General features: G+C 44.1%; 1 protein-coding gene across 11 annotated transcripts in view; it reads right to left on the bottom strand.

Moving 5' to 3' along the window:
- Positions 1-26,650, bottom strand: part of LOC143283167 (uncharacterized) — an 83,856-nt gene that overhangs the window by 39,974 nt on the left and 17,232 nt on the right. For all 11 annotated transcript variants that reach the window (XR_013055367.1, XR_013055369.1, XR_013055368.1 and 8 more), the window contains exons 4-9: positions 25,253-25,603; positions 11,828-11,922; positions 8,807-8,982; positions 6,420-6,776; positions 1,715-1,828; positions 1-123 (exon numbers count right to left, since the gene is read on the bottom strand). Coding sequence is in view for 7 of the 11 variants with exons in the window: in XM_076589330.1 (XP_076445445.1) it covers positions 1-123; positions 1,715-1,828; positions 6,420-6,776; positions 8,807-8,982; positions 11,828-11,922; positions 25,253-25,603 (1,216 nt within the window). In the remaining 4 variants the exon portion in view is untranslated. The remainder of the gene's footprint in view (positions 124-1,714; positions 1,829-6,419; positions 6,777-8,806; positions 8,983-11,827; positions 11,923-25,252; positions 25,604-26,650) is intronic.

Raw genomic sequence — 26,650 nt, 5'->3', positions numbered from 1 at the left:
CTTCTTGGCCCAGGCCTGGTTCCTCTTGTCCGGCCCGGCCAGCTCCTCCTGGGTCAGAATCCGCACGTCCGTCGTCCCCGTGAACTGACCAGGCAGGTGCTTTGACTGGGCCCAGGCATGTGCCTGTCACAAAACAGTGTGTGCGTGAAAGAGAGTATGTGTGTGTGTGTGTGTGTGTGTGTGTGTGTGTGTGTTGTGTGTGTGTTTGTGTGTGTGTGTTTGTGTGTGTGTGTTGTGTGTGTGTTTGCGTGTGTTGTGTGTGTGTGTGTGTGTGTGTGTTGTGTGTGTGTTTGTGTGTGTGTGTTTGTGTGTGTGTGTTGTGTGTGTGTGTGTGTGTGTGTTGTGTGTGTGTTTGTGTGTGTGTGTTTGTGTGTGTGTGTTGTGTGTGTGTGTGTGTGTGTGTGTGTGTTGTAACGACTGACCCGGCAGGTGCTTCAACTGCACCCAGGCGTGTGCCTGTCAAAAAACAGTGTGCAGAGATGCCAACCCCTCTCAAGTGTTTGGTAGGAACATTTTGATTTTGGTAGGAATACTAGGACTTCGAGCCACATCAGCAAACGTACATTTTATCTACAAGGCCTACAAACACTTGGGCCTACCTGCAACACCGTGTAACTGCTACAATTAAGCTGATCGGTCCACTCAACTCAATGCTGTTTCAATGTAAACATGCATGCAATTAGCTGAGTATCACCAAGCGAGACCAAGGTTAGTAGTGACTGCCCTGGCCTGGTGATTGACAGGTCTAGAGCATCTGGGTAATGTTTACCACAGGAAAGCATGTGAACATGCTATCCAGTTGAAAATGAATTCAGGACAATTTTGAGGTTGGCGTAACGTTGGAACAAACTACAATCAAGTGTAACAAAATATGGCAAAATTGTAACAATTGGCATATCTGTGCCTGTCAACAAACAGTGTGTGTGTATGTGTGTGTGTGTGTGTGTGTGTGTGTGTGTGTGTGTGTGTTCTTCAGTTTAACATCTATCCACACATTGTGATTTTAGACTAAAAAATAAATAAATAAATAAATTCTAAAAAATCAATGTGCAAAGGGGAGATCCGGGGAAAATCTCCACCCTTTACCCACCATGCGCCGTTACCGAGATTGGAACCTGGGACCCTCAGACTGAAAGTCCAACGCTTTAATCATTCGGCTATCGCACCTGTCTGAGACCAACGTCTGAAGGCTGGGGAAACAAAGAGTGAGAAAAGAGCAGGTAAAAACAACTGCTCCGTGTTGGTTCCTCTCCTCCAAGTGTGCCTGTTCAGACAGCCAAGGGAGGCCACTGACTGACTGACTGACTGACCTGTTCATTGATTCTGTGGACGGAGTGACTGACTGACCTGTTCATTGATTCTGTGGACGGAGTGACTGACTGACCTGTTCATTGATTCTGTGGACGGAGTGACTGACTGACCTGTTCATTGATTCTGTGGACGGAGTGACTGACTGACCTGTTCATTGATTCTGTGGACGGAGTGACTGACTGACCTGTTCATTGATTCTGTGGACGGAGTGACTGACTGACCTGTTCATTGATTCTGTGGACGGAGTGACTGACTGACCTGTTCATTGATTCTGTGGACGGAGTGACTGACTGACCTGTTCATTGATTCTGTGGACGGAGTGACTGACTGACCTGTTCATTGATTCTGTGGACGGAGTTCAGGGCCTGTTCAGACAGCCTAGGGAGGCCACTGACTGACTGACCTGTTCATTGATTCTGTGGACGGAGTTCAGGGCCTGGGAGTCAAAGGGGTTCTGCTCCAAGCGTCGCATGGCCTGGATCCGCTCCGAGATGATGGCGCCGATGTCAATGTCTGGCTGGAAACACACAACAAACGGCGTCACACATCACACAGCAAACACACACACAGTCACTGCACTCCTCACCCTCTTCCCTCCTCCCATACATATGTGGAGTGTTGGCCTAGGAGTAATGCGTCCGCCAAGGAAGCCAGAGAATCGGAGTGCACTGGTTCGAATCCCTCACTCGCCAGTATTTTCTCCTCCTCCACTGGATCTTGAGCTGTGGTCTGGACGCTAGTCATTTGGATGAGATGATAAACCGAGGTCCTGTGTGCAGCATGCACTCAGCGCACGTGAAAGAACCCACAGCAACAAAAGGGTTGACCCTGGCAAAATTCTGTACAAAAATCCAGTTTGATAGGAAAACAAATAAAACTGTAGGCAGAAAAAAATACAAAAAAATGGGTGGCACTCTCAGTGTAGGAACACGCTCTCTCCCTGAGGAGAGCAGCCTGAATCTCACACAAAGAAATCTGTTTTGACAAAAAAGAGAAATAGAATGCATTCGTTTTCATTGACCAGTGGGCTTCTAGCTGTTTTCACCTTGCCATGCTCTGTTTTCTGAGTTGTGCACGCTGTGTGTGTTTCAGTTTCCAGAACCCACCAAACACCAACATGTATTACAGGATTTCTGTGTGCAACTGATCTTCTGCATTGCGTGGAAATTCAGGCACTAGCAGGTCTGCACATCTGTCGACCTGAGAAACTTGAAAAATATCCGCCTTAAAACAACCAGGCACTGTGACTGGGATTTGAACCTGAGACCCTGCGATTGAAGGCTGGATGTTTTAACCACTTGGCAGTTGTGTCTACAGCTTCCCTCCTTTAACCCTTTCACCACCAGCGAGTTTAGAGCGCAACACTCCAAGGCGCCTGCTGATTTTCAAGAAAGAGCAAGAAATTACACACACCGATTTCAAATTACTATCACTTTCTTCTTTTTGAACCAAATGACTTCCTGTTTTGTTTTCTTCTAAAGTAAGAGGAATGATGGAATATTTGCGTTTTGGAGCAAATAAATGATGTTAATATTTTTATTTTTGTGTTAATTATTATGTTGTTGTTTTTCTTCAAAACCAATTTTGCACTTCAACACATTACAGACACAAAGACAGGTACAACACAAACATCACTGCAATGCAGTTGACAACAAAGCAAACTCACCAACTGAAGTCTTCAGTACAACTATATTTCCCATGTAATGGTGTAATCCAGAATATAATCCATGGGAAACACACAAAATGAACTGGAGTTTTTATAGAAAAATGATGATTTCTGTCACTTCACTTGAAGGTCTCACAGTGTCCTCACCTGAAATATCTTACTGTGGTGGAACTATATATACACTGTACAACTATCTGATGAAACTGAAATACTACTAAGGTCAGAAAATAAATGAATGGAGGTAAAATATGCATACAAATATGTACACAGGTCTGAACTGTTCACTGTTGCCGTGTTGGAGACCGTGAATTTTAGTTGCTGCTGCTTTCCTGTAGTCCTCCACAGTATGATACAGTTCAAAGCACAGAGTGGGACACATTGGCTTCTTGAACATTATGGTTCCAGATGGCAGGTTGAGCAGCCAGTATGTCCGCCAGTAGTCCTCGATTTCAGGCTTACAACACAGCCCCATCGCGATCTGAAGTGCTGTGTATGCCTTCATCTCGGGGACAGTGACGTCTTTGGCAGCATTCAGCCTTGAATGTTGACCGAGTTCAGTGACGGGCGCAATAGCCGAGTGGTTAAAGCGTTGGACTGTCAATCTGAGGGTCCCGGGTTCGAATCACGGTGACGGCGCCTGGTGGGTAAAGGGTGGAGATTTTTACGATCATCCAGGTCAACATATGTGCAGACCTGCTAGTGCCTGAACCCCCTTCGTGTGTATATGCAAGCAGAAGATCAAATACGCACGTTAAAGATCCTGTAATCCATGTCAGCGTTCGGTGGGTTATGGAAACAAGAACATACCCAGCATGCACACCCCCCCCCCCCTCCGAAAACGGAGTTTGGCTGCCTACATGGCGGGGTAAAAACGGTCATACACGTAAAAGCCCACTCGTGTGCATACGAGTGAACGCAGAAGAAGACCGAGTTCAGTGATGCCTGACAGCAGCTCCTCTGCATACAGATTAGACTGGTCAGCCATGAGTTGGAATGCTGATTCTGGGAAGAAAAGCATAAAGAAGTCCACTGGACGGAGTTGTCAGTGTTGACAAGGACACCTGAAACACATGAGCCAAAAAAAGAGTAAAAAACAATCAGTAACAATTATATAACAGCTGATTTATTATCAGCTAATGATAAATACTGTAAATAAAAGATATCATACTCATAAACAAGTGCACAAACAGCAGAAACATAGATTTTTACACAGGCATTGTTTTACACAGTGTATCTCCATAATCTTCACAACAACAAAAAATTGACATGAAATATTTGTGTGATAAATAAACATACTGCTCTTGCTCTCCAACGTCCTACACTTGTCTGATACAATGCACACATAATTTTATATGTGCTACTAGTAAATGAATAGTGCACCTCTGATCTGTTCATATAAAAAATAAGTACAACCTAATCTTAGTCACACACACTCTCAGTGACACACATGTGCGAGCACACACACACACACACACACACACACACACACACACACACAGCTCTTACCTGTTTTCTTAGTAAAATTTGGAAGCCATTCTGCAGGACAGTAGGGATCATCCATGTGGTACAACACCCACTAAAACAAATCAGGGCTTGACACAGCTGTTCTACCACGCCCCCTCCCTCCTGGTCGTTGGCATGTAGTCGAGCTTGACCCACGGCCAAGCTGTGTTGCTGGTCTCCGACGTGACACAGACGCTGCCACTTGAGCAACACACTCTTCCCCTTCACTATCACGGTCACTCACAGCTGCCGATGTGGTGAGCCGTAGTCAGGAACACGTGCTCCACTCGTCTGGCCACGCCCCATACGCTCGATTGCGACTTGGTACTTGGCTTGGTGCCCAGTCACCATCACTATCACTCTCCTCCTAAAACAATGAAACTTCTTCATCATCATACGGCAATTCTTCACCCCAACCATCATTTTGTGGCCTGGCTGCAGTCTCAGTTGCTCAATAACTTGCCCAGTTGTGAAGTAGCGTTGTCTGCTCATCAATGCAGCCCTTTTGGAAAATGAAAAGATCCAAGTTGCGGATAAAACTATAATAAATTCACTCAAAAACTTGCAGAAGTACTGAAAAGATGGCGCAAATCCATAGAAGGGGATTCCCCTAGTCACAAGCACAAAATATGGCCTTTCAAACATCCCCAAAATAAGAATGGTAGGTTTGTGAATGACCTACCCTGATCTGGTCGCCACTCGCTGACATCGGCAGTCTCCCGAGTGGGTGCCGAAAGGCGACAACAGCGGCCAAAGTGTTAAAACAACCAGGCATTGTGACTGGGATTTGAACCCAAGACCCCTAGTTTGAAGGTCGGACGTTTTAACCACTTGGCAGTTGTGTCTACAACTTCCCCTCTTTAAATTTGAATCTATGTTTGCTTTACTGAACCAAACATCAAAACTTCAAAATGTCACATCACTAACTCTCAACAAAAAAATTCACACAAATAATACGTATTACATGTGTGTGTGTGCGCGTGGGCGTGTGCGTGTGTGTGCGCGCACATCTCTGCGTGTGTGTGTGTGTGCGTATGTCTGTGTCTGTGTGGGTCTCTGTGTGTGGGTTTGTGTCAGTGGGTTTGTGTGTCTGTGGGTCTGTGTAAGTGTGTGTGACTATAACATACTCTTAAAAACACGCACATACATATCATATACACTCTAAAAACACACACACACACATATTTATATTTCAGTTTTCCAGTATGCATGTGTGCCAGAGAAGACAAACACTGAAGAAATGGCTGCAACCTGAGGAGAAGGAATCACCTCTGCAAAAATCATATATGCATGATTTTTCAAAGAAAACAATGATGACAACAAAATACACAGACAATGTTTCGTTACAGAGGTGGGCCCTGTAAAGCTGTGCAACTGTTGACAGAATCACCACAACATGACAACACATTATTACAGAGGTGAGCCCTGTAAAGCCATACAACTGTTGACAGAATCACCACAACATGACACACATTATTACAGAGGTGGGCCCTGTAAAGCCATACAACTGTTGACAGAATCACAACATGACACATTATTACAGAGGTGGGCCCTGTAAAGCCATACAACTGTTGACAGAATCACCACAACATGACAACACATTATTACAGAGGTGGGCCCTGTAAAGCCATACAACTGTTGACAGAATCGCCACAACATGACAACACATTATTACAGAGGTGGGCCCTGTAAAGCCATACAACTGTTGACAGAATCACCACAACATGACAACACATTATTACAGAGGTGGGCCCTGTAAAGCCATACAACTGTTGACAGAATCACCACAACATGACAACACATTATTACAGAGGTGGGCCCTGTAAAGCCATGCAACTGTTGACAGAATCGCCACAACATGACAACACATTATCATTCAGGGTAGATCCCACACACCCCCACACCCCTCCCACACCCCTCCCACACCACTCAAACCCACCTGAGACGGGAACACGCTGTCCTGAGCAGGCACCACCGCCGTCGGCGCGGGCAGCGGAACCGCCCCTTGAGCCCCACCTCCTATCCCAACCCCGGAGCCCGAGGTCACGGTGCCCGAGGTCACGGTGCCCGAGGTCACGGTGCCTGAGGTCACAGCCGGCACCAGGGCCAGGGAGTTGGCAGGGGTGGTGGTGGCCTTGTGGGTGGTGGTGGTGGTGGTGGTGGTGGTGGTGACGGGCACCCACTCAGACTCCTTGTTGCGGTGGTGCGTGCCCGAGGACACGGGGAACTGCGTGCGCAGGGTGGCCGCCTGCGTCTGCTTCTCCTGGGGGGTCAGCACCGGCAGCTGCTTCGCGTTCTGTAAGCAGCAGTTGAGTTACGTCTTCTTTTTTTTTCTTCTTTTTTTTTTTAATAAATATTTTCTTCGAGTTTAACATTTAATACATACAGACGGACATACAAAACCAACATCTGAAATCAACAATATTTGCCACTGTGCACCACCTAAACTGCAAATCAGGAAAACGACACAACACTGTCTTCATACCGAGAAAAAACAAACAAAAAAGTCCCATGCACTGTTAAAAACAAGTAAGTAAATGAAAGGAAAAATAAATAAATAAAAGAACAAACGTTACATTCGTGGTTGTCTCTACTCCTCCTCGTTGCCTTCAATCATTTTTATGTATGGGCATTGAGTTACGTCTTGTCAAGTCACTGCTACTGTTGGCTGGTGTGCTTGTTGTTTTTTTTAATTCTTTTGTAATTTCATTTTGGCAGAATGTTTAAGACGCTCAGCAACCAATACAGAGAGTGCGTGAGGGAGTGGGTTCAAATCCTGCTCTCACCCTTTCTCCAACGTTTGACTGGAAAATCAAACTGAGCGTCTAGTCATTTGGGCGAGACGATAAACCGAGGTCCCGTGTGCAGCACGCACTTGGCGCACTGAAAAAGAACCCATGGCAACGAGAGTGTTGTCCTCTGGCACAATTCTGTAGACAAATCCACTCTGATAGGTACACAAATATATAAGCATGCATTCAAGGCCTCAACTAAGTGCGTTAGGTTAATGTGTGCTGCTGGTCAGGCATCTGCCTAGCAGATGTGGTATATATGGATTTGTCCCAACACAGTGACACCTTCCTGAGAAACTGAAACTTTCTTTTTTGACTCACTTGTGTTTACAAACAAAGTGAGTCTATGTTATAACCCCATGTTCAGTTGTCTGTGGGTGGGTGTGGGGGTTGTGTATGTATGTCTGTGTGCCTGTGGTGAACTTTAACATTGCCATTTTCTCTGGAAATACTTTGTCTGCCAATACCAAATTTGGCTTAAACATGGTACGAAATAAAAAAAAAAACACTTCACAGTCATACCAATAATAGGTGTGTAAGTCTTATGAATTGAGGCACATTCCAGGATCATTAACTGTTTTATATATCTAATACAAGCACGTATAAACACAAAAAATGTAAAAACACAAAATACAAGCACATAAATACACAAAATACAAGCACATAAAACCACAAAGTACATGCAAAACGACAAAATACAAGCAAGTAAAAACACAACAAACAAGAACAAAAACATACCCACACCATGCCCACCCCCTTCCTTGTTTCCACCCACCCCCCCTTCAACCCTATGCACAAATATATGCACACAACACATTTGTTAGCACACACGCCCCCACATGTCCCTACCTATTTGCAATCTACCCCATCCCCCAACACAAAAATTCCTGCACACAGTACCACTGCACCAAGTTACCAATTGCAGTGATGCCAACCCCTGTCAAGTGTTTCTAGGAACAATCAGGAAAACATTTCGAATTCGGTAGGAACACTCGTACTCTGAGCCACATCAGCAAACGTACATTTTATCTACGAGCATACAAACACTTGATTCAGCCACGTTCTCTCTTGTTTGGGCAAACGATTAAGCTGATTGGTCCACTCAATGCTGTTTCGACGTAAACACACACGCGATTACTAATTAGCTGAGCATCATCGTGTGAGACCAAGACTAGAACAGCAGTAGTGACTGCCCTGGCCGTGTGATCCATGGGTCTGGAGCCTCTGGTAATGTTACCACCAGGACAGCATGTGACCATGCTTTGTGGTTGAAAATTAACTCGTCGGAACAATTTTGACGTTTGCGTAACGTCGGAACAAACTGCGATCAAGCGTAACAAAATACGGCAAAATCGTGACATTTGGTATCTTTGCATGTTAGCACACACGCACCCACAAGCTCCTACTTGTGGATCCAACACCCCCCCCCACACACACACACACAACAAATTCCTGCTCACACATCGCACCAAGTTGATAAATAAAGCCAAGCTGCAGGCAGACTGACAGAGAGTCAAGACGGGACAAGACGTACCCGGATGTTCATGACGATGTTGGGGAGGGAGGAGGGGTCGCGCATGATGAAGGGGTGGTGGAGGGGCCCGTCCTCCCCCTCACTCTTCCCCCCCTCCTCCTCGTCCAGGCTCAGGTCGCTGTCACTGCTTTGCTCGCCCTGGTCCTTCTCCCGCTGGCTGATCTGCTTGCAGAACTCTGTTCCCCGGCAAGTCACACTTCAGTGCAAGCTGATCATTTGTCTTCTTCTTTGTCTTCTTCTTTTTTTGTGACAATGATGAATGTGATGTGCTCTGTTTTGCTGTGATTTGCGCCTGTGTGATTTGGGACTGTGATGGTGGCTGTGTTTCTTCTTCTTCTTCTGTGTTCACTCGTATGCACACGAGTGGGCTTTTACGTGTATGACCGTTTTTACCCCGCCATGTAGGCAGCCATACTCCGTTTCCGGGGGTGTGCATGCTGGGTATGTTCTTGTTTCCATAACCCACCGAACGCTGACATGGATTACAGGATCTTTAACGTGCGTATTTGATCTTCTGCTTGCATATACACACGAAGGGGGTTCAGGCACTAGCAGGTCTGCACATATGTTGACCTGGGAGATCGGAAAAATCTCCACCCTTTACCCACCAGGCGCCGTCACCGTGATTCGAACCCGGGCCCCGCAGATTGACAGTCCAACGCTTTAACCACTCGGCTATTGCGCCCGTCGGTGGCTGTGTTGATTTACATGTTTTCATGTCACTTAGTCTAACATACGTATATTTTAGCCAATGTCATGTGAGACTGTGTTGATTTTGTACATATTTTTACGTCAGTCTCAAATTTGTATATTTCATTGTAAAACATGGTGAGCCCCACCTGACATGGGGGTACTGCGCTATATAAGCCTGCATTTATTGTTATTATTATTATTATTATCATTATATTAATTGTATTGTTTGCTCTGTTAATTCTTTCATTATTATTATCATTGCCTTGATGGCAAAATGGTCATTAACGAAAAATGTTACAAGTCTATCTGAATGTATGTGTGCGTGCCTAAAATCGGATTGAATGACACAGGAAACGAATGATGAGCGCCCAATGGCAGCCATCAGTCAGCTCTACCCAGGTAGACAGCCCGTTGTGCAAATGACCCAGTGTTTGTAAAGTGCTAAGAGCTTAGTCTCCGACCGAGGATAGGCACTATGTAAGTATCCATATCAATCACACAATCATTATCAGTATCCTTTTTTTCTTATGGGGCCAACCTCAGGTTACATGGGGTTCAAACAGTATATGCTTTGAGTCACAGGAATTCAATCACGCTTTTTGCATTCAGATTTTGAAATGGCATTTGACAATGGTTGATTGGAATTTCATGGTTAAAGCCTTAAACGCAAATGGTTTTGGGAAAAATATATGGATGGATCGAAACATTCTAAAAATATATATATAATCTAATGCAACTGATAATTGTCAGTGAACAAAACAGTTATGTAAAAAAAAGAGGGTGCAAGCAGAGGGATTCTATATCACCTTATCACTTGGTGTGTAGAGACTTTTGCAATTAAAGGAGAAGATATGGAATTTGTGTTAATAAGTTCGAGCATAAAATTTCTCAAGTTGCTGATAAAACACAATTAATAAGGAGGATAAGGCATCTTTTAAAAGATCAACGCAGTTAATTGACAAATTTGTCGAAGCCTCTGACTATTACTGAACACAAGAAAGACACCAAAAGTCTGCTTGGAAGCAAAAAAATAACCAAGAAACAAGAAAAATCAGGTTACTGGTATATGCCTGGATTAAACTTAGTGTGGTTTGAATAATACACTTCAGCAGATCAGACACACACAATGTGTCAAGTCCTACATTCTACTATGCAAAATGAATAAAACAGAGCCAGACATTTCTGCTTCCTAAAGGCAGTTGCAATACTGATGTAAGACAGAAAAACACAATGCAAACGTCAACAGCACATACACAAAATATCACACCAACTGGATCTTTTTCTGATCTTTGTGTCTGCCTTCACCTCTACACTCCATCTCGCTCTCTACGGCCGGCTTTGGATCCACTCTGTTTACACATACCCAGATTCAAACACTCCACTGTTGGACACCGTTCTTTCTGTCTCTGGAACTTGCATTTGGAATGAACTTCCTCTTTCGCTTCATCAGGTCTCTGCACTCAGCTCTTTCAGGTCTGGCTTTAAAACCCACCTCTTCACAAGATAGCCTCCCTCCCCTGCCTCTTCCTTGTGTTCAGTTTCTTCAGTTTTAGAGTTATGCATGCGTGTGAATGACTGGCGTAAAAGCGCTTTGATCTGTCTCTGAACAAGATTCAGTGCTATATAAATATGATCATAATTATCAATATCATTATAATTATTTCTATCATTATCATCTTTAACACTGCCTTCCTGAAACCTCTCAACCATCCTGATTAATGCTCTTCCACTTCTTTATGATGTTTTTGGTTTTAGAACTAACTGCAATTGTTGGCACAGGGCTGGTTCTGAATTTTTGGGTTTTTTGTTTTTTGTTTTTTTTTGTTTTGTCTAACTGCATGTGAGTCTTATAAATTCAAACACTATGTATTATGATGTAAATTTTCCTAATCTGACCGCTCTTCTTGTTTTATTCGGTGTTCTCAATGAGTCTTTGTCTGTTCATCTGTCCATAATTGTCTGTCCACCCAACTATCTCTGATCTTTTCTCTCTGTCTGTCTGTGTCTAATATTTAGTTTGTTTGGGCTGTGTGTGTGTGTGTGTGTGTGTGTGTGTGTGTGTTTCTTTTCTTTCTTTCTTGGGGAGGTGGGGGGTGGGGGGGATGTTTTTGCTCTTTTCTTTTGCTATCTTCTTATTCTCTTACAATGTTACACAGCATTTTCACATTTCTGTGTAGGTTTCAAACTGGTCGATCGCATATTTTTTTTTTTTTTAGAGTGAGTAATTAATTCTCTCTCTCTCTCTCTCTGTATATATATATATATAAACCAAAATCTGACGCACTATGTTGTGGCCTATAGCACAGTAGAAGGAGAGGTGTTCCCTACCTGTCAGCTCAGCCACAGACTTGCCGCCGCTCTTGGCGATGGTCAGGTCCACGTTCGGACCCTTCCCCTTCTCGTAGTTCGCCAGATAACGGGTACTGCGTCACACACAACACCCACATCATCACCACCATCATCTTTCTTCTTCATCCTCATCACTATCACTATCAGTAACTAAAGGAGGCGTAACTGTGTTTGGACAAATCCATATATGCTACACCACATCTGCTCAGCAGATGCTTCACCAGCAGCGTAACCCAACGCGATTCATCAGGCCTTGAGGAAAAACAACATCGTCATCACACTGTGTCACACAACATGCACATCATCACCCCCACCATCTTCTGCAGCATCGTCGTCATCATCATCGTCATCACACTGTGTCACACAACACGCACATCATCACCACCACCATCTTCTCCAGCATCGTCGTCATCATCATCGTCATCACACTGTGTCACACAACACACACATCATCACCACCACCATCTTCTCCAGCATCGTCGTCATCATCATCGTCATCATCACACTGTCACACAACACACACATCATCACCACCACCATCTTCTCCAGCATCGTCGTCATCATCATCGTCATCACACTGTGTCACACAACACGCACATCATCACCACCACCACCTTCTCCAGCATCGTCGTCATCATCATCGTCATCACACTGTGTCACACAACACATACATCATCACCACCATCATCTTTTTCTTCAGCATCGTCGTCATCATCATCGTCATCATCACACTGTGTCACACAACACACACTACCATCATCATCATTTTAGTCTCCTTCATGATCACCATCATCACCACCATCAGCATCATCATCGTCATCACACTGCATCATACAACAAACACTACCATCATCATCATCGCTGCATAGTACTGTGTCACACAACAAACACTACCATCATCATCATCGCTGCATAGTACTGTGTCACACAACAAACACTACCATCATCATCATCGCTGCATAGTACTGTGTCACACAACAAACACTACCATCATCATCATCGCTGCATAGTATTGTGTCATACAACAAACACTACCATCATCATCATCGTTGCATAGTACTGTGTCACACAACAAGCACCACCATCATCATCATCTTCTACATCATCATTGCACTGCGTCGCACAACAACACACACATCACAACCATTATCGTATGTTTCTTCTTCATCGTCATCTTCATCACACTGCATCACAGAACATGCACCACCATCATCATCATCTTAATCTACTGCATCATCATCATCACCACCCTCACATCATCATTATCAAGCTGCACTGCGTCAGAAAACACACACCCCACCATTATCGTCATCTTCTTATTCTTTATGATCCTCGTCACCATCATCTTCATCATCGTCATTATCATCATCATCATCGCACTGCATCACACAATATGTACCACCAACATCATCTTGGCAAGATCTTCGCCCGCATCATACTGAACAGACTGGTTGACCATGTCTCCAACACAGTCATCCCTGAAGCACAGCACAGCTTCCGCTCAGGCAGGGGAACATGTGACATGGTGTTTGCTGTACGCCAGATGCAAGAGAAGTGTCGTGAGCAGAACAAGGAGCTGTACCAACCAGTTAACTCACAGAACACCAGTGCCTCACCGGCACCTGCAATCAAGATCAATGACACAGAGATCAAGTCAGTCGACAAGTTTTGCTACCTGGGCAGCATCCTATGCAGCAACGGAGCCCTTAATGCAGAAGTGACGCTGTGCATCGCCAAGGCCAGCTCGCCTTTGGCAGACTCAACAACAGGCTGTGGAACAACAAAGGCATCAGGCTCAGCACCAAGATGAAAACCTACAGAACTGTTGTGCTGACCACCTTGTTGTACTGCTGTGAAACATGGACAACGTATCGCCGTCACATTCAACAACTTGAGCAGTTTCACCAGAGATGCTTACGAAAGATCCTCGGCATAAAGTGGCAAGACAGGGTCTCCAACCTCCAGGTCCTAGAGAGAAGCGGTCTGCCCAGCATCGAAAGCCTGCTGATCCAGTGCCAGCTACGCTGGACAGGACACGTTGTCCGCATGACAGACAGCAGGATCCCGAAGATGCTTTTGTATGGCCAGCTGAAGGAAGGCCACCGTAAACTTGGAAGACCCTGGAAGTGCTTCAAGGACACCTTGAAGACAAACCTCAAAGCCTGTGACATATACATCGCTTCCTGGGAAACTGATGCCTTTGACCGCTGTCGCTGGAGGATGCTGTGCTCTAGTGGCATAAAGACGTTTGAAAACAAGAGAACGCTGGCCATTAAGGAGAAGCGTGAGCAAAGGAAGCAGGGTTCAACTTCTGGAGACGTTTTCCCTTGCAACACCTGTGGGAAGTGCTGCACATCCAGAATCGGCCTCTTCTCCCATATGAGGACACACACCAACAGATAAGCCTGCCTGCCTACTCATCCGTCGGACCGACGGGAGATTCCATCATATATATATAAGACAGAGAGAGAATGTGTGTGTTTGTGTGGACATGTCTTTGGTTTAAATTTTGTCTCCGGAATTTCTGAAGGATTTTAATCATTTCACAAGGATAAATAGCAGAAGAAGAAGAAAAATAGAAATAATGAGGAGAATTAGAAACAGAATGAGAATGTGTGTGTGAGTGTGTGTGAGTGCGAGTGCGCGCAAGTATGTGCACACACTTATGTGTGTATAAAGCATGCACACACAAAGGTATTAGCACACACCCACAATTGTTGACAGGCAAACAAGGGAGCAAACAGTTCTCATTCATCCACAGAACGGTGGCACAAAATTACCATCATTTATTCCAAGTTCACAGTCAGTAACACGGCGCCAAAATATCTCAAGGCCAGAGTACTACTTACTTTACCTACCAAAATGCAAGTAAAACATTTTTTTTCAAAGGGAAACAGATGTGGTTCTTGGGGAATTTTCCTTAGCTTCAATCCATTGGCCTTCTTCCATTCTTTGACAAAATATTCTCAAACAGGAACGTGAATCATTTAACTGTCTCACCGCCATGGGCAACTTTAGTTGACAAGACAGTGCACCGCCACTGATGACTTCAGTCGACACCGGGGGGTCATGTTGATTAAGACCATTTTTCACATGGTAACAAAGCTGGACAGCTGAAGCCAGTTTCCCCACCAAGAGAAGAATAACTAACCTTTGACCCCTGACCCAGTTTGAAGTGAACAAGTCCATGGTGTTGTTTTGACATGAACCAGAGCCTGTGGCTGAGAGCATCGTATCTAAAATATTTGGTACTGGCGAGCGTTCTTCACACAGAAACTTGGTGGTGAACTGGTTAATGAAAATGGAGTAAGGCTATCCAAAAGGCTAGGTAAAACAACAACAACAACAAAACACGTTGGAAAAAAAAACTTCAAGAAAGAAGCGGCACTGAAAACCACAGACAGTGAGTGAAAATGTAGAAGAAAAAAAAGTTCCTTCTCTGGCTGGACAATTTCTCTTTCATCGTTATCTCCTTCATCAACAGAACCACCCTGTGGACAGCCGGCAAAGTGAGCCACGAAAATGGTACTTCAGCACACCCGAAAACGGAGTGTGGTTGTCAACATGGCGGGGTAAAAACGGTCATACACGCAAAAGCCCATTCGTGGACATACAAGTGAAAGTGGGAGTTGCAGCCTAGGAATGAGGAAGGAGAAGAAGAAGAAACTTCAGCACCATGCCTGACCACTGCTGCTGTCCTCACTGTAAATGTCAAGTCAGATGGAGATGACGTCACTTCACAAAAGCACAGGTCTACAACAGATGCCATTCTGAAGTCACCAACAAAGGTGAACTCAAATGGCAGTTAGCTCCCCTGACATTCCCCACACTTGTATGGGTAAAAAATAAAATCGCCAAAAAAACAAACGTCTGAATTCATTAACTGAAATCTTCCATACTATCAGTTACATAACGAGTTAGTTGGGGACAAAACATAAAACTTCCTCCCTTTTTACGCTATCATCCATGAGATGATTAAAGTATCCAGATTTTTCGTTCAAAATTTTTTGCACACACTGATGACTTTGAAACATATCCAGGAAAGCACACAGAGTTTGAAAGTGATTAAATTCAGAACTATTGTATATATAGCTCCGATATGGCCCTTTGTCTAATTCTGTTGTCTGCCTTGTGACTAAGAAGAAACTGGGTCAGTCGCCACTGTTGACACACACTGTTCACTTGAACCAGTCACCCATAAAACTCTCCTGCTCGTGAGCACAGCAACACACTCTGCATTTACTGGTTGTAGTGGAGAGTGGAAAGGTCACTAAAGATATACATCACTGTGCAAATCAGGTGCCACGAAAAAATATTCAAAATTTTCTAAAGCCCTGATTGGGCTCTTTCATCTGAAACAGTTGTAAAAATTAGGGCTTCGATCGGGCCCCACGGTCCGGAGAGAGTTAAGCATGCATTATGCTTCACATTTCACCAGAGATAAGTCTTCTTTTCCTTTTTATTATTAGTTATTCTCATCTAGTGTCGCTGTCTGATAGCTGAATCAGACTATGTTGTATTCTTTCAGCTTCAAATCTGAAGCCATCCTCCTGGCTGGAACAATCAAGACAAGAACATGCCTGACTGTTGTGTCAGTGGAGAACCTGAAGACTTTTGAACTGATGAGAGAAACGCGATGATTTCCCTGACACCCAACGTGATGCAGTTTTTTTTTTCAGTTTCATCCAGAAAAAATGACAGTCAGCACCTCTGTTCCGCTCACACAGCACACGACAAATACTTTCCAGACAACAATCCAGGGTGACTCTGACAGCACCAATACACTGCACAGCAAACACCATGGTTCGCTGACGTACAAAGACAATTGTCTCATTCTGATTCAACCACACTTTTCATGCTGATGATGTCCACACAGAAAATGTCTAGTCCCAAAGTGTTTTTTTTCCTCTGTCAGCACAGAAAATTTCTAGTCACAAAGTTTTCTTTTCTCTGTACGTACAGAAAATTTCTAGTCCCAAACTTTTCTTTTCTCTGTACGCACAGAAAATTTCTAGTCCCAAACTTTTCTTTTCTCTGTACGTACAGAAAATTTCTAGTCACAAAGTTTTCTTTTCTCTGTACGTACAGAAAATTTCCAGTCACACAAAATCTTCTTTCCTCTGTATGGACAGAACATTTCCAGTCACAATGTTTTCTTTCCTTTATCAAGCACATGTCCTATGGATAATAGCTTTACTCACACCTTCGCAGGCACTGTTCAAAGTATGTGGGCAGGCACTGTTCAAAGTATGTGGGCAGGCACTGTTCAAAGTATGTGGGCAGACACTGCTGAATAGTGAATCCTATGTGTACTCTGCAGTCACAGTCATTACTGTAGTGACCAGGTGGAGAAAACTCTCTGTCGTGCTGGTCATGAAGAAGGAGTCTCACAAACCCACGCCTGGCCAAGATGCAGGGACGACAATAATGATGATGATGACGATGACGCTTCCCCTTGAAGTATGGTCATCACACAAGCTTTCTTCCTCCCACACTAGCAAGCAAGACATGAACCTGAAAACCTCCATCCCGGCCATCATGCTGCACAGTCATTTTCGCCAACTACACACACATTTCTTTTTATAAAGTAACAATTCCAGTCAACTTCTTGATGATTTGGTGATAGTCACAACAGTGCAGTCACAAAGGAAGAAACGGAATAAGAAAACTTTTTCAGCATGACACTGGAACATTTTCCACGCTCTATAATCAACACCTACATCACTGTTTGCAGCCACTGATCTCATCATATCACATGTCTACACAGACTGTTCATGCAGTGTGTTGTTCCTCATTCAATGACTGGTCAGTGTTGAAGCAGAGTGTAGACACAGCAGCCACAAAATGGAAATCATCTGTGATGGTCGTCAGTCTCCCCCTGGACACCTTCTCCTCCACCCAGATCATCTTCCGAACTAACTTCAAGACACACCGTTTAACGTAGAATCATCTTCCACACCAACTGTAGTCACCTTCCAGACACAACGCTTAATGCAAGATCATCTTCCACGCTTTGACTGTAGTCACCTTCCAGACACAACGCTTAATGCAAGATCATCTTCCACGCTGACTGTAGTCACCTTCCAGACACAACGCTTAATGCAAGATCATCTTCCACGCTTTGACTGTAGTCACCTTCCAGACACAACGCTTAATGCAAGATCATCTTCCACACTGACTGTAGTCACCTTCCAGACACAACACTTAATGTAAGATCATCTTCCACACCGACTGTAGTCACCTTCCAGACACAACGCATAATGTAAGATCATCTTCCACGCTGACTGTAGTCACCTTCCAGACACAATGCATAATGTAAGATCATCTTCCACGCTGACTGTAGTCACTTTCCAGACACAATGCATAATGTAAGATCATCTTCCACACCGACTGTAGTCACCTTCCAGACACAACGCATAATGTAAGATCATCTTCCACGCTGACTGTAGTCACCTTCCAGACACAACACTTAATGTAAGATCATCTTCCACGCTGACTGTAGTCACCTTCCAGACACAACGCTTAATGTAAGATCATCTTCCACACTGACTGTAGTCACCTTCCAGACACAACGCATAATGTAAGATCATCTTCCACGCTGACTGTAGTCACCTTCCAGACACAACGCATAATGTAAGATCATCTTCCACGCTGACTGTAGTCACCTTCCAGACACAACGCATAATGTAAGATCATCTTCCACGCTGACTGTAGTCACCTTCCAGACACAACGCTTAATGTAAGATCATCTTCCACGCTGACTGTAGTCACCTTCCAGACACAACGCTTAATGTAAGATCATCTTCCACACTGACTGTAGTCACCTTCCAGACACAACGCATAATGTAAGATCATCTTCCACGCTGACTGTAGTCACCTTCCAGACACAACGCATAATGTAAGATCATCTTCCACGCTGACTGTAGTCACCTTCCAGACACAACGCTGAATGTAAGATCATCTTCCACACTGACTGTAGTCACCTTCCAGACACAACACTGAACGTAAGATCATCTTCCACACTGACTGTAGTCACCTTCCAGACACAACACTGAACGTAAGATCATCTTCCACGCTGACTGTAGTCACCTTCCAGACACAACGCTTAATGTAAGATCATCTTCCACACTGACTGTAGTCACCTTCCAGACACAACGCTTAATGTAAGATCATCTTCCACACTTTGACTGTAGTCACCTTCCAGACACAACACTTAATGAAATATCATCTTCCACACTGACTGTAGTCACCTTCAAGACACAACACTTAACGTAAGATCATCTTCCACGCTGACAGTAGTCACATTCCAGACACAACGCATAATGTAAGATCATCTTCCACATTGACTGTAGTCACCTTCCAGACACAACACTTAATGTAAGATCATCTTCTATGCTGACTCTAGCCACCTTCCGAACACAATGCTTAACTTCCATCTACAGTACATATTTTGAGGTGACTGACCAATCTGCATGTACCAATTAAAGCACTGATGTAATCATCAAGGCACTGGTATACTCATTAAGGCACTGATGTACTCATTATGGCACAATGTACAAATTAAGACACTGAAGTACTAACCGCTGATGTTCTAATTATGGCACAATGTACTAATCAAGGCTCTGATGTACTAATCAAGGCTCTGATGTACTAATTAAGGCATGGTGCACTAATTACGACACTGATGTACCAATCAAGGCACTGATGTTCTAATTAAGGTACAATGTACAAGTCACGGCACTGATACCCTCATCACAGCACAGATGTACAAATCAAGGCACAGATGTACAAATCAAGGCACAGATGTTCTATTACTACTAATCAAGGCACTGATGCCCAGATTAAGTCACAGATGTACTAATCAAGGCACTGATGTCCTAATCAAGGCACTGATGCCCAGATTAAGTCACAGATGGACTAATCAAGGCACTGATGTCCTAATCAAGGCACTGATGCCCAGATTAAGTCACAGATGTACTAATCAAGGCACTGATGTCCTAATCAAGGCACTGATGCCCAGATTAAGTCACAGATGTACTATTACTACTAATCAAGGCACAGATGTTCTATTACTACTAATCTAGGCACTGATGCCCAGATTAAGTCACAGATGCACTAATCAAGGCACTGATGTCCTAATCAAGGCACTGATGTCCTAACCAAGGCACTGACATACTGATTAAGGCATGATGTACTAATTAAGGCGTGATATACTGATCAAGGCACTGATGTATTGAACAAGGCATGATGCCCTAATCAAAGCACTGATGTACAAATCAAGGCACTGATGCCCAAATTAAGTCACAGATATCCAAATCAAGGCACTGATGCCCAAATTAAGTCACAGATATACAAATCAAGGCACTGATGTCCTAATTAAGCACCAATCCCCTGATCATGGCACGATGTACTAATTAAGGCATGATATACTGATCAAGGTACTGATGTATTAAACAGGGCACTGATGTACAAATCAAGGCACCAATGTACTAATCAAGGCACTGATGTACTAATCAAGACACTGATGTAATAATCAAGGCAATGATGCACTATTTAAGTCACAGATGTATTAATCAAGGCACCGATTCCCTAATTAAGGCATGATATACTGCTCAAGGCACTGATGTATTAATTAAGGTATGATGTACAAATCAAGGCATGAATGATGAAATGTACTTGTCAAGGCACTGATACCCTGATCAAGGCACGGATGTCCTAATCAAAGCACTGATGTCCTAATCAAGGCAAAATACACCAAAAAAGGCATTGATATATTAAACAGCCCTTATTACAGCACTGATGTACTAATCAAAAGCACAGCTGTACAAATCAAGGCACTGATGTACAAATCAAGTCACTGATGTACTAATCAAGGCACCTGTGTACTGATTAACTAAGGCACTAATGTACTGATCGAGGAACTGATGTACTAATTACGACAGTGAAGATGCACGCAGCCAGTCCAGAGGAGACAGAAGCAACCAGCAAGGACAACATGACACGACGACCATGATGAGGACAGAGACACATGAGGAGTGGACGGAGGAAAGTCACTGCAGACACCACAAATACTATATATATATACTGCACAACACCATCCATGACTGTTCACACCAGCCAAACAGTGAGGCAGACAGTACACTCACCATCCATGACTCTTCACACCAGCCTCTTCTTCTTCTTCTTCTGCGTTCACTCGTATGCACACGAGTGGGCTTTTACGTGTATGACCGTTTTTACCCTGCCATGTAGGCAGCCATACTCCATTTTCGGGGGGGTGCCGAACGCTGACATGGATTACAGGATCTTTAACGTGCGTATTTGATCTTCTGCTTGCATATACACACGAAGGGGGTTCAGGCACTAGCAGGTCTGCACATATGTTGACCTGGGAGATCGTAAAAATCGCCACCCTTTACCCACCAGGCGCCGTCACCGTGATTCGAACTCGGGACCCTCAGATTGACAGTCCAACGCTTTAACCACTCGGCTATTGCACCCGTCTTCACTCCAGCCAAACAGCGAGGCAGACACTCACCATCCATGACTGTTCACTCCAGCCAAACAGCGAGGCAGACACTCACCATCCATGACTGTTCACACCAGCCAATCAGCAAGGCAGACACTCACCATCCATGACTGTTCACACCAGCCAAACAGCAAGGCAGACACTCACCATCCATGACTGTTCACTCCAGCCAATCAGCAAGGCAGACACTCACCATCCATGACTGTTCACACCATCCAAACAGTGAGGCAGACAGTACACTCACCATCCATGACTGTTCACACCAGCCAAACAGCGAGGCAGACACTCACCATCCATCACTGTTCACTCCAGCCAAACAGTGAGGCAGACACTCACCATCCATGACTGTTCACACCAGCCAAACAGTGAGGCAGACACTCACCATCCATGACTGTTCACACCAGCCAAACAGTGAGGCAGACACTCACCATCCATGACTGTTCACACCAGCCAAACAGCGAGGCAGACACTCACCATCCATGACTGTTCACACCAGCCAAACAGTGAGGCAGACACTCACCATCCATGACTGTTCACACCAGCCAAACAGTGAGGCAGACACTCACCATCCATGACTGTTCACACCAGCCAAACAGTGAGGCAGACAGTACACTCACCATCCATGACTGTTCACACCAGCCAATCAGCAAGGCAGACAGTACACTCACCATCCATGACTGTTCACACCAGCCAATCAGCAAGGCAGACACTCACCATCCATGACTGTTCACACCAGCCAAACAGCAAGGCAGACACTCACCATCCATGACTGTTCACACCAGCCAAACAGTGAGGCAGACAGTACACTCACCATCCATGACTGTTCACACCAGCCAAACAGTGAGGCAGACACTCACCATCCATGACTGTTCACACCAGCCAAACAGTGAGGCAGACACTCACCATCCATGACTGTTCACACCAGCCAAACAGCGAGGCAGACAGTACACTCACCATCCATGACTGTTCACACCAGCCAATCAGCAAGGCAGACACTCACCATCCATGACTGTTCACACCAGCCAGTGAGGCAGACACTCACCATCCATGACTGTTCACACCAGCCAAACAGCAAGGCAGACACTCACCATCCATGACTGTTCACACCAGCCAAACAGCGAGGCAGACACTAACCATCCATGACACAAACACCGCCATCACCATCCCACACTGTGCAATCCTTCACCATCAGCTGTCAGCTGTGGTCAATGCTGACTTAAGTCATATCTTCTGACTCTGCACAGATCTGACTCCTCCAGGTCTCCCCCTTTGGAAGATCTTCAGATGGACCTCGAACAGCCAGAACATCACCTCCCTGCAGCCAGCCAGGACCCCCACCCCCACCCCACCCACCCCGCTCCCTGGAGCACCAGACGGACCTCACATTTGACCAGACACTTAGAACTCAACCCCCTTGAACAACAAAACCTTGTTAATCTCAACTAAAACAATCAAAATGCCAATATGGAAATCCATATGACATGGACATATATTCCAACCAAAACTTTCACAATATAAATGAACAAGGCAGGAGATGTGTAGACACTGTGAATGCTGTACCTTGTCTTGAGATCAGCTGCAGTCACCTCTGATCTGATGCCAGAAGAAGAAGGAATGAAGCCGATAAATAAAATGACTTGTAAATACAATCTGCAGTCATGTGACACAGACCGTCAGTCATGTGACCGACTGGGTGAGGAATCCCTTGGTCACTTGTTTCCATCTCTGCTTCATTAAATGTCATCCTTGATGCTGAAGTGTAGAAATAAATGGTCATATCTGAATGGTACACTCATTAGTTGCTGATCCCTTGAATATGGAAAAATGGTTCGGCAGGTTACTGATTCTCAAAACTGAACAGTAAACTAATTAGTTGGTGTCTAGCTGAATGCATAGAAAATAGTTGAACAGGGGATTGAGACACATCAATAAATCTGTTCTTACTAACAAAGAGCAAGTGGAACAATTCAAGCAAACCTTCTCTTTACTTCTCGTGTTCACATTTTTGGCACTGGGAGACTAGACCTGGCAATCTTATTGTATCAGTTTCATCCTGACTGAAATTTGAAGGTTGGTATGTATAGCAGTTGGAGGCAGTTCACAACATGTCAGGATAACAGTTCAAGCTACAGCTCTTCTGTTGTCAACATCCCCTCAGTCACAGTCACTGCTGTTTGTTCTGCTGCAAGTATGTCAATGTTCGCAACAACAAAAAAGCAACTTTTTATCCTCTGTCCAACTCTCTTAACTCACTCAGTACGGCCAGTCCTCTCTTCTCCTCTACACAGACCCCTTGGATGTCCAGTAGGTGTCTGAATGACCCAACCTTTAGCTTCCGTCGTCAGAATTGTGGTATTCTTTGTCAACATTCACCTCTTCAGTATAAGAGCCTTCCGCTTGCAATATTTTGATGATGGTAACTGAGCTGAAACACTGTTAACGTCGTCTCTTTCGCCGTTCGTATGGAGAGAGTTAACCAGGTCTGCTTTGTTTGCTGTCATTTTCTTTTCTGCTTGCAACAATGCCGTCCGTCAGCCTGTTACTTTGCTTTTCTTTATCCAATGATGACCAAAACTCCATCTGAAGTGTCTGTCTGCCCCCTGTCATTGACAGTGATAGTGGTGGGGGTGAGACTGGTGGCAGTGATGATGGTGGTGGTGGTGGTGGCGCTTTTTCTTCTTCCCCTCTCTTCTGTCCTGCCATGGAGAGCTAGTGAAAGAGTAATTGGGAAAGGCATTCTTTTTAATTTGATGGAACCACACATCCAAATGATTCACCTGTCACTGGAAAGAGACACCAGAGGAGAGAAGTCTGAAAATGTCATCTCAAAAACACTTCATTCTGCAAAGGATTTTGGCTAAACAGGTTTAAACAGGATCAGGGAGAGTACACTAGAGGGCATGCACACTGCAGCACAGCAATGGAAAATCCATCAATAAACCAACTCAGCACATCCATGACAAAAGGAAATGTGCGGCTGAAATATCAAATTACAATAATCATCATCATCATCATCATCATCATTATTAACATTATCATAATACCGATGATGATGATAATAATAACAATAATAATGCTAATAATAATAGCAATAACAATAATAATAATGGGCATTTATAATACGCTCCACCTCCATAGCACAGAGGCCCAATCAATCAAAATCAACCAGAGAAAAAAACCCACAATCTCAGCATCTGTATGATGGTCAGTTCCTTTTCTCTCCTCTTGATTTCTGTACAAAGCTGGCCAACACAAGAAGGGGAAATTCCCACTGAAGGGGGTGTGTGGGGGGGTGGGGAGAATCAATCAACATGAAACTGGTGCTTGAGGGAAAACTGCATCATCATTCCTGTCATGTCCAAGTTATGGCATATTCTGGCAAGAAGGCACTGTGTAATTTCTGACGCAGGTTGGTGAGACGAGTGGGAAATTATTAAATGTCGGAGACCATGACAGCTGGTCCCTCTTCTTGATAATGCATGACTCAGTGCGAACAAGAGTAACAGTAAGACGTTGAAAAGACAAAACACATCCGTGCACAGTTTCAGGGAAAAAGATGACAAAACTGAAGACTATTCACATGGCTACACTAACAAACATCACCTTGAGTGGAAAGTGACAAACTGAAGACTACTTACATGGCTACACTAACAAACATCACCTTGAGTGAAAAGATGACAAAACTGAAGACTATTCACATGGCTACACTAACAAACATCACCTTGAGTGAAAAGATGACAAAACTGAAGACTATTCACATGGCTACACTAACAGACATCACCTTGAGTGGAAAGACAATAAACCGAAGACTATTCACATGGCTACACTAACAACATCACCTCGAGTGGAAAGACGACAAACCCAAGAGTACTCACATGGCAATTTTGCGCAGCTTGTTCTTATCAATCTTCACCCTCAGGTCTGACTGATCCTTGTCTGCGTCGGCCTTCTTGTCGGACGCTCGTTTCTCGTCGTCTTTCGCACGGCTGCTGTGTTTCCTGTCCGAGCGCTCCCTGGAACTACTTTTGTGTTTGCTGCGGTGCTTTTCCTTGGAGCTGCCCCTGGCACGGTCTTTGGACCGGTCCCGCGGTCTGTCCTTGGACTTTGAGGAGGACCGGTCTCCATGTCGGCTCTTGGAGCCAGAGCCGTGAGGAGAGCGGCTTCGCGGACTGGGGCCGTCCGTTCTGTAACTGCGGGCATCCCAGGGGTCAAAGGGCTCAGGGCTTCTGGAAAAGGTGAAAGCTGAACATGATGAAAAAATAAACAAACAAAACAGACAGACCCCAACAAACAAATTTTTTGAAAATAAGGAGGGGGAGAAAAAACAACAGAAGAGGAAATTGAAGAACTTAGAAAGTAATGTGTGTACAAAATATATTATTACATTTGTCTTTAATGTTTCCTTCATTTCCGGAAATAAAATAAACTGAAAATAATGTGAAAATGTGTGCATGCATGCCTATGTGTGTGTGTGTGTCCCTGCTTGAATGTGTGTATGTGTGTGTGTGTGTGTGTGTGTGTGCTTAGGTCGTACCACCTGGATCCTGCTGGCACTTCAAATAACAAAAAATAAATTATTAACCAATTTTTGACTCACTTGTGTAAACAAAGTGAGTCTATGTTTTAACCCGGTGTTCGGTTGTCTGTGTGTGTGTGTGTGTGTGTCTGTGTGTCCGTGGTAAACTTTAACATTGACATTTTCTCTGCAAATACTTTGTCAGCTGACACCAAATTAAGCATAAAAATAGGAAAAATTCAGTTCTTTCCAGTCATCTTGTTTAAAACAATATTGCACTTCTGGGATGGGCACAAAAAAATAAAAAATGAAGCCTAATTATATGCAAACTGCATTTACTGTTATATTTATATTTTTTGTATTCTCTAAACTTGGCACTCTGATCTGATATTCTGACCCAACAACAACAGCAGTCATTATTATCATTTTTGTTCAAACAGGAACTTCTTTTGCTAAGCATGGAAGTTTTATTTATTTTGCAAATGTTTTGGTGCAGATAGTAAAAAAAGGGAAAGTACTCTGTAATTAATGCTAGGGGACTTAATTCGAATCTGGTTAGGACTTCTTTTTTTTTCTTTTTCTTTTTTTAACGTGAAGCTTTATAATAACAAATACAGAACACATTTTAACGATTAGATTTTTTTTTTTTTTTATGTGTATCACAAGTGAGTCTTGAAGGCCTTTCCTCTCTTGTTCTAAATACAATACAAGCTGCACATGCTGTTTACTCATACAATTCATTTCTTCAATCACACAC

This window comes from Babylonia areolata, chromosome 6 (genome assembly GCF_041734735.1).
Source record: "Babylonia areolata isolate BAREFJ2019XMU chromosome 6, ASM4173473v1, whole genome shotgun sequence".
Classification (NCBI taxonomy): domain Eukaryota; kingdom Metazoa; phylum Mollusca; class Gastropoda; order Neogastropoda; family Buccinidae; genus Babylonia; species Babylonia areolata.
Note: the sequence above shows the minus strand (reverse complement) of the source record. Positions and strands in the feature narration are given on the sequence as shown.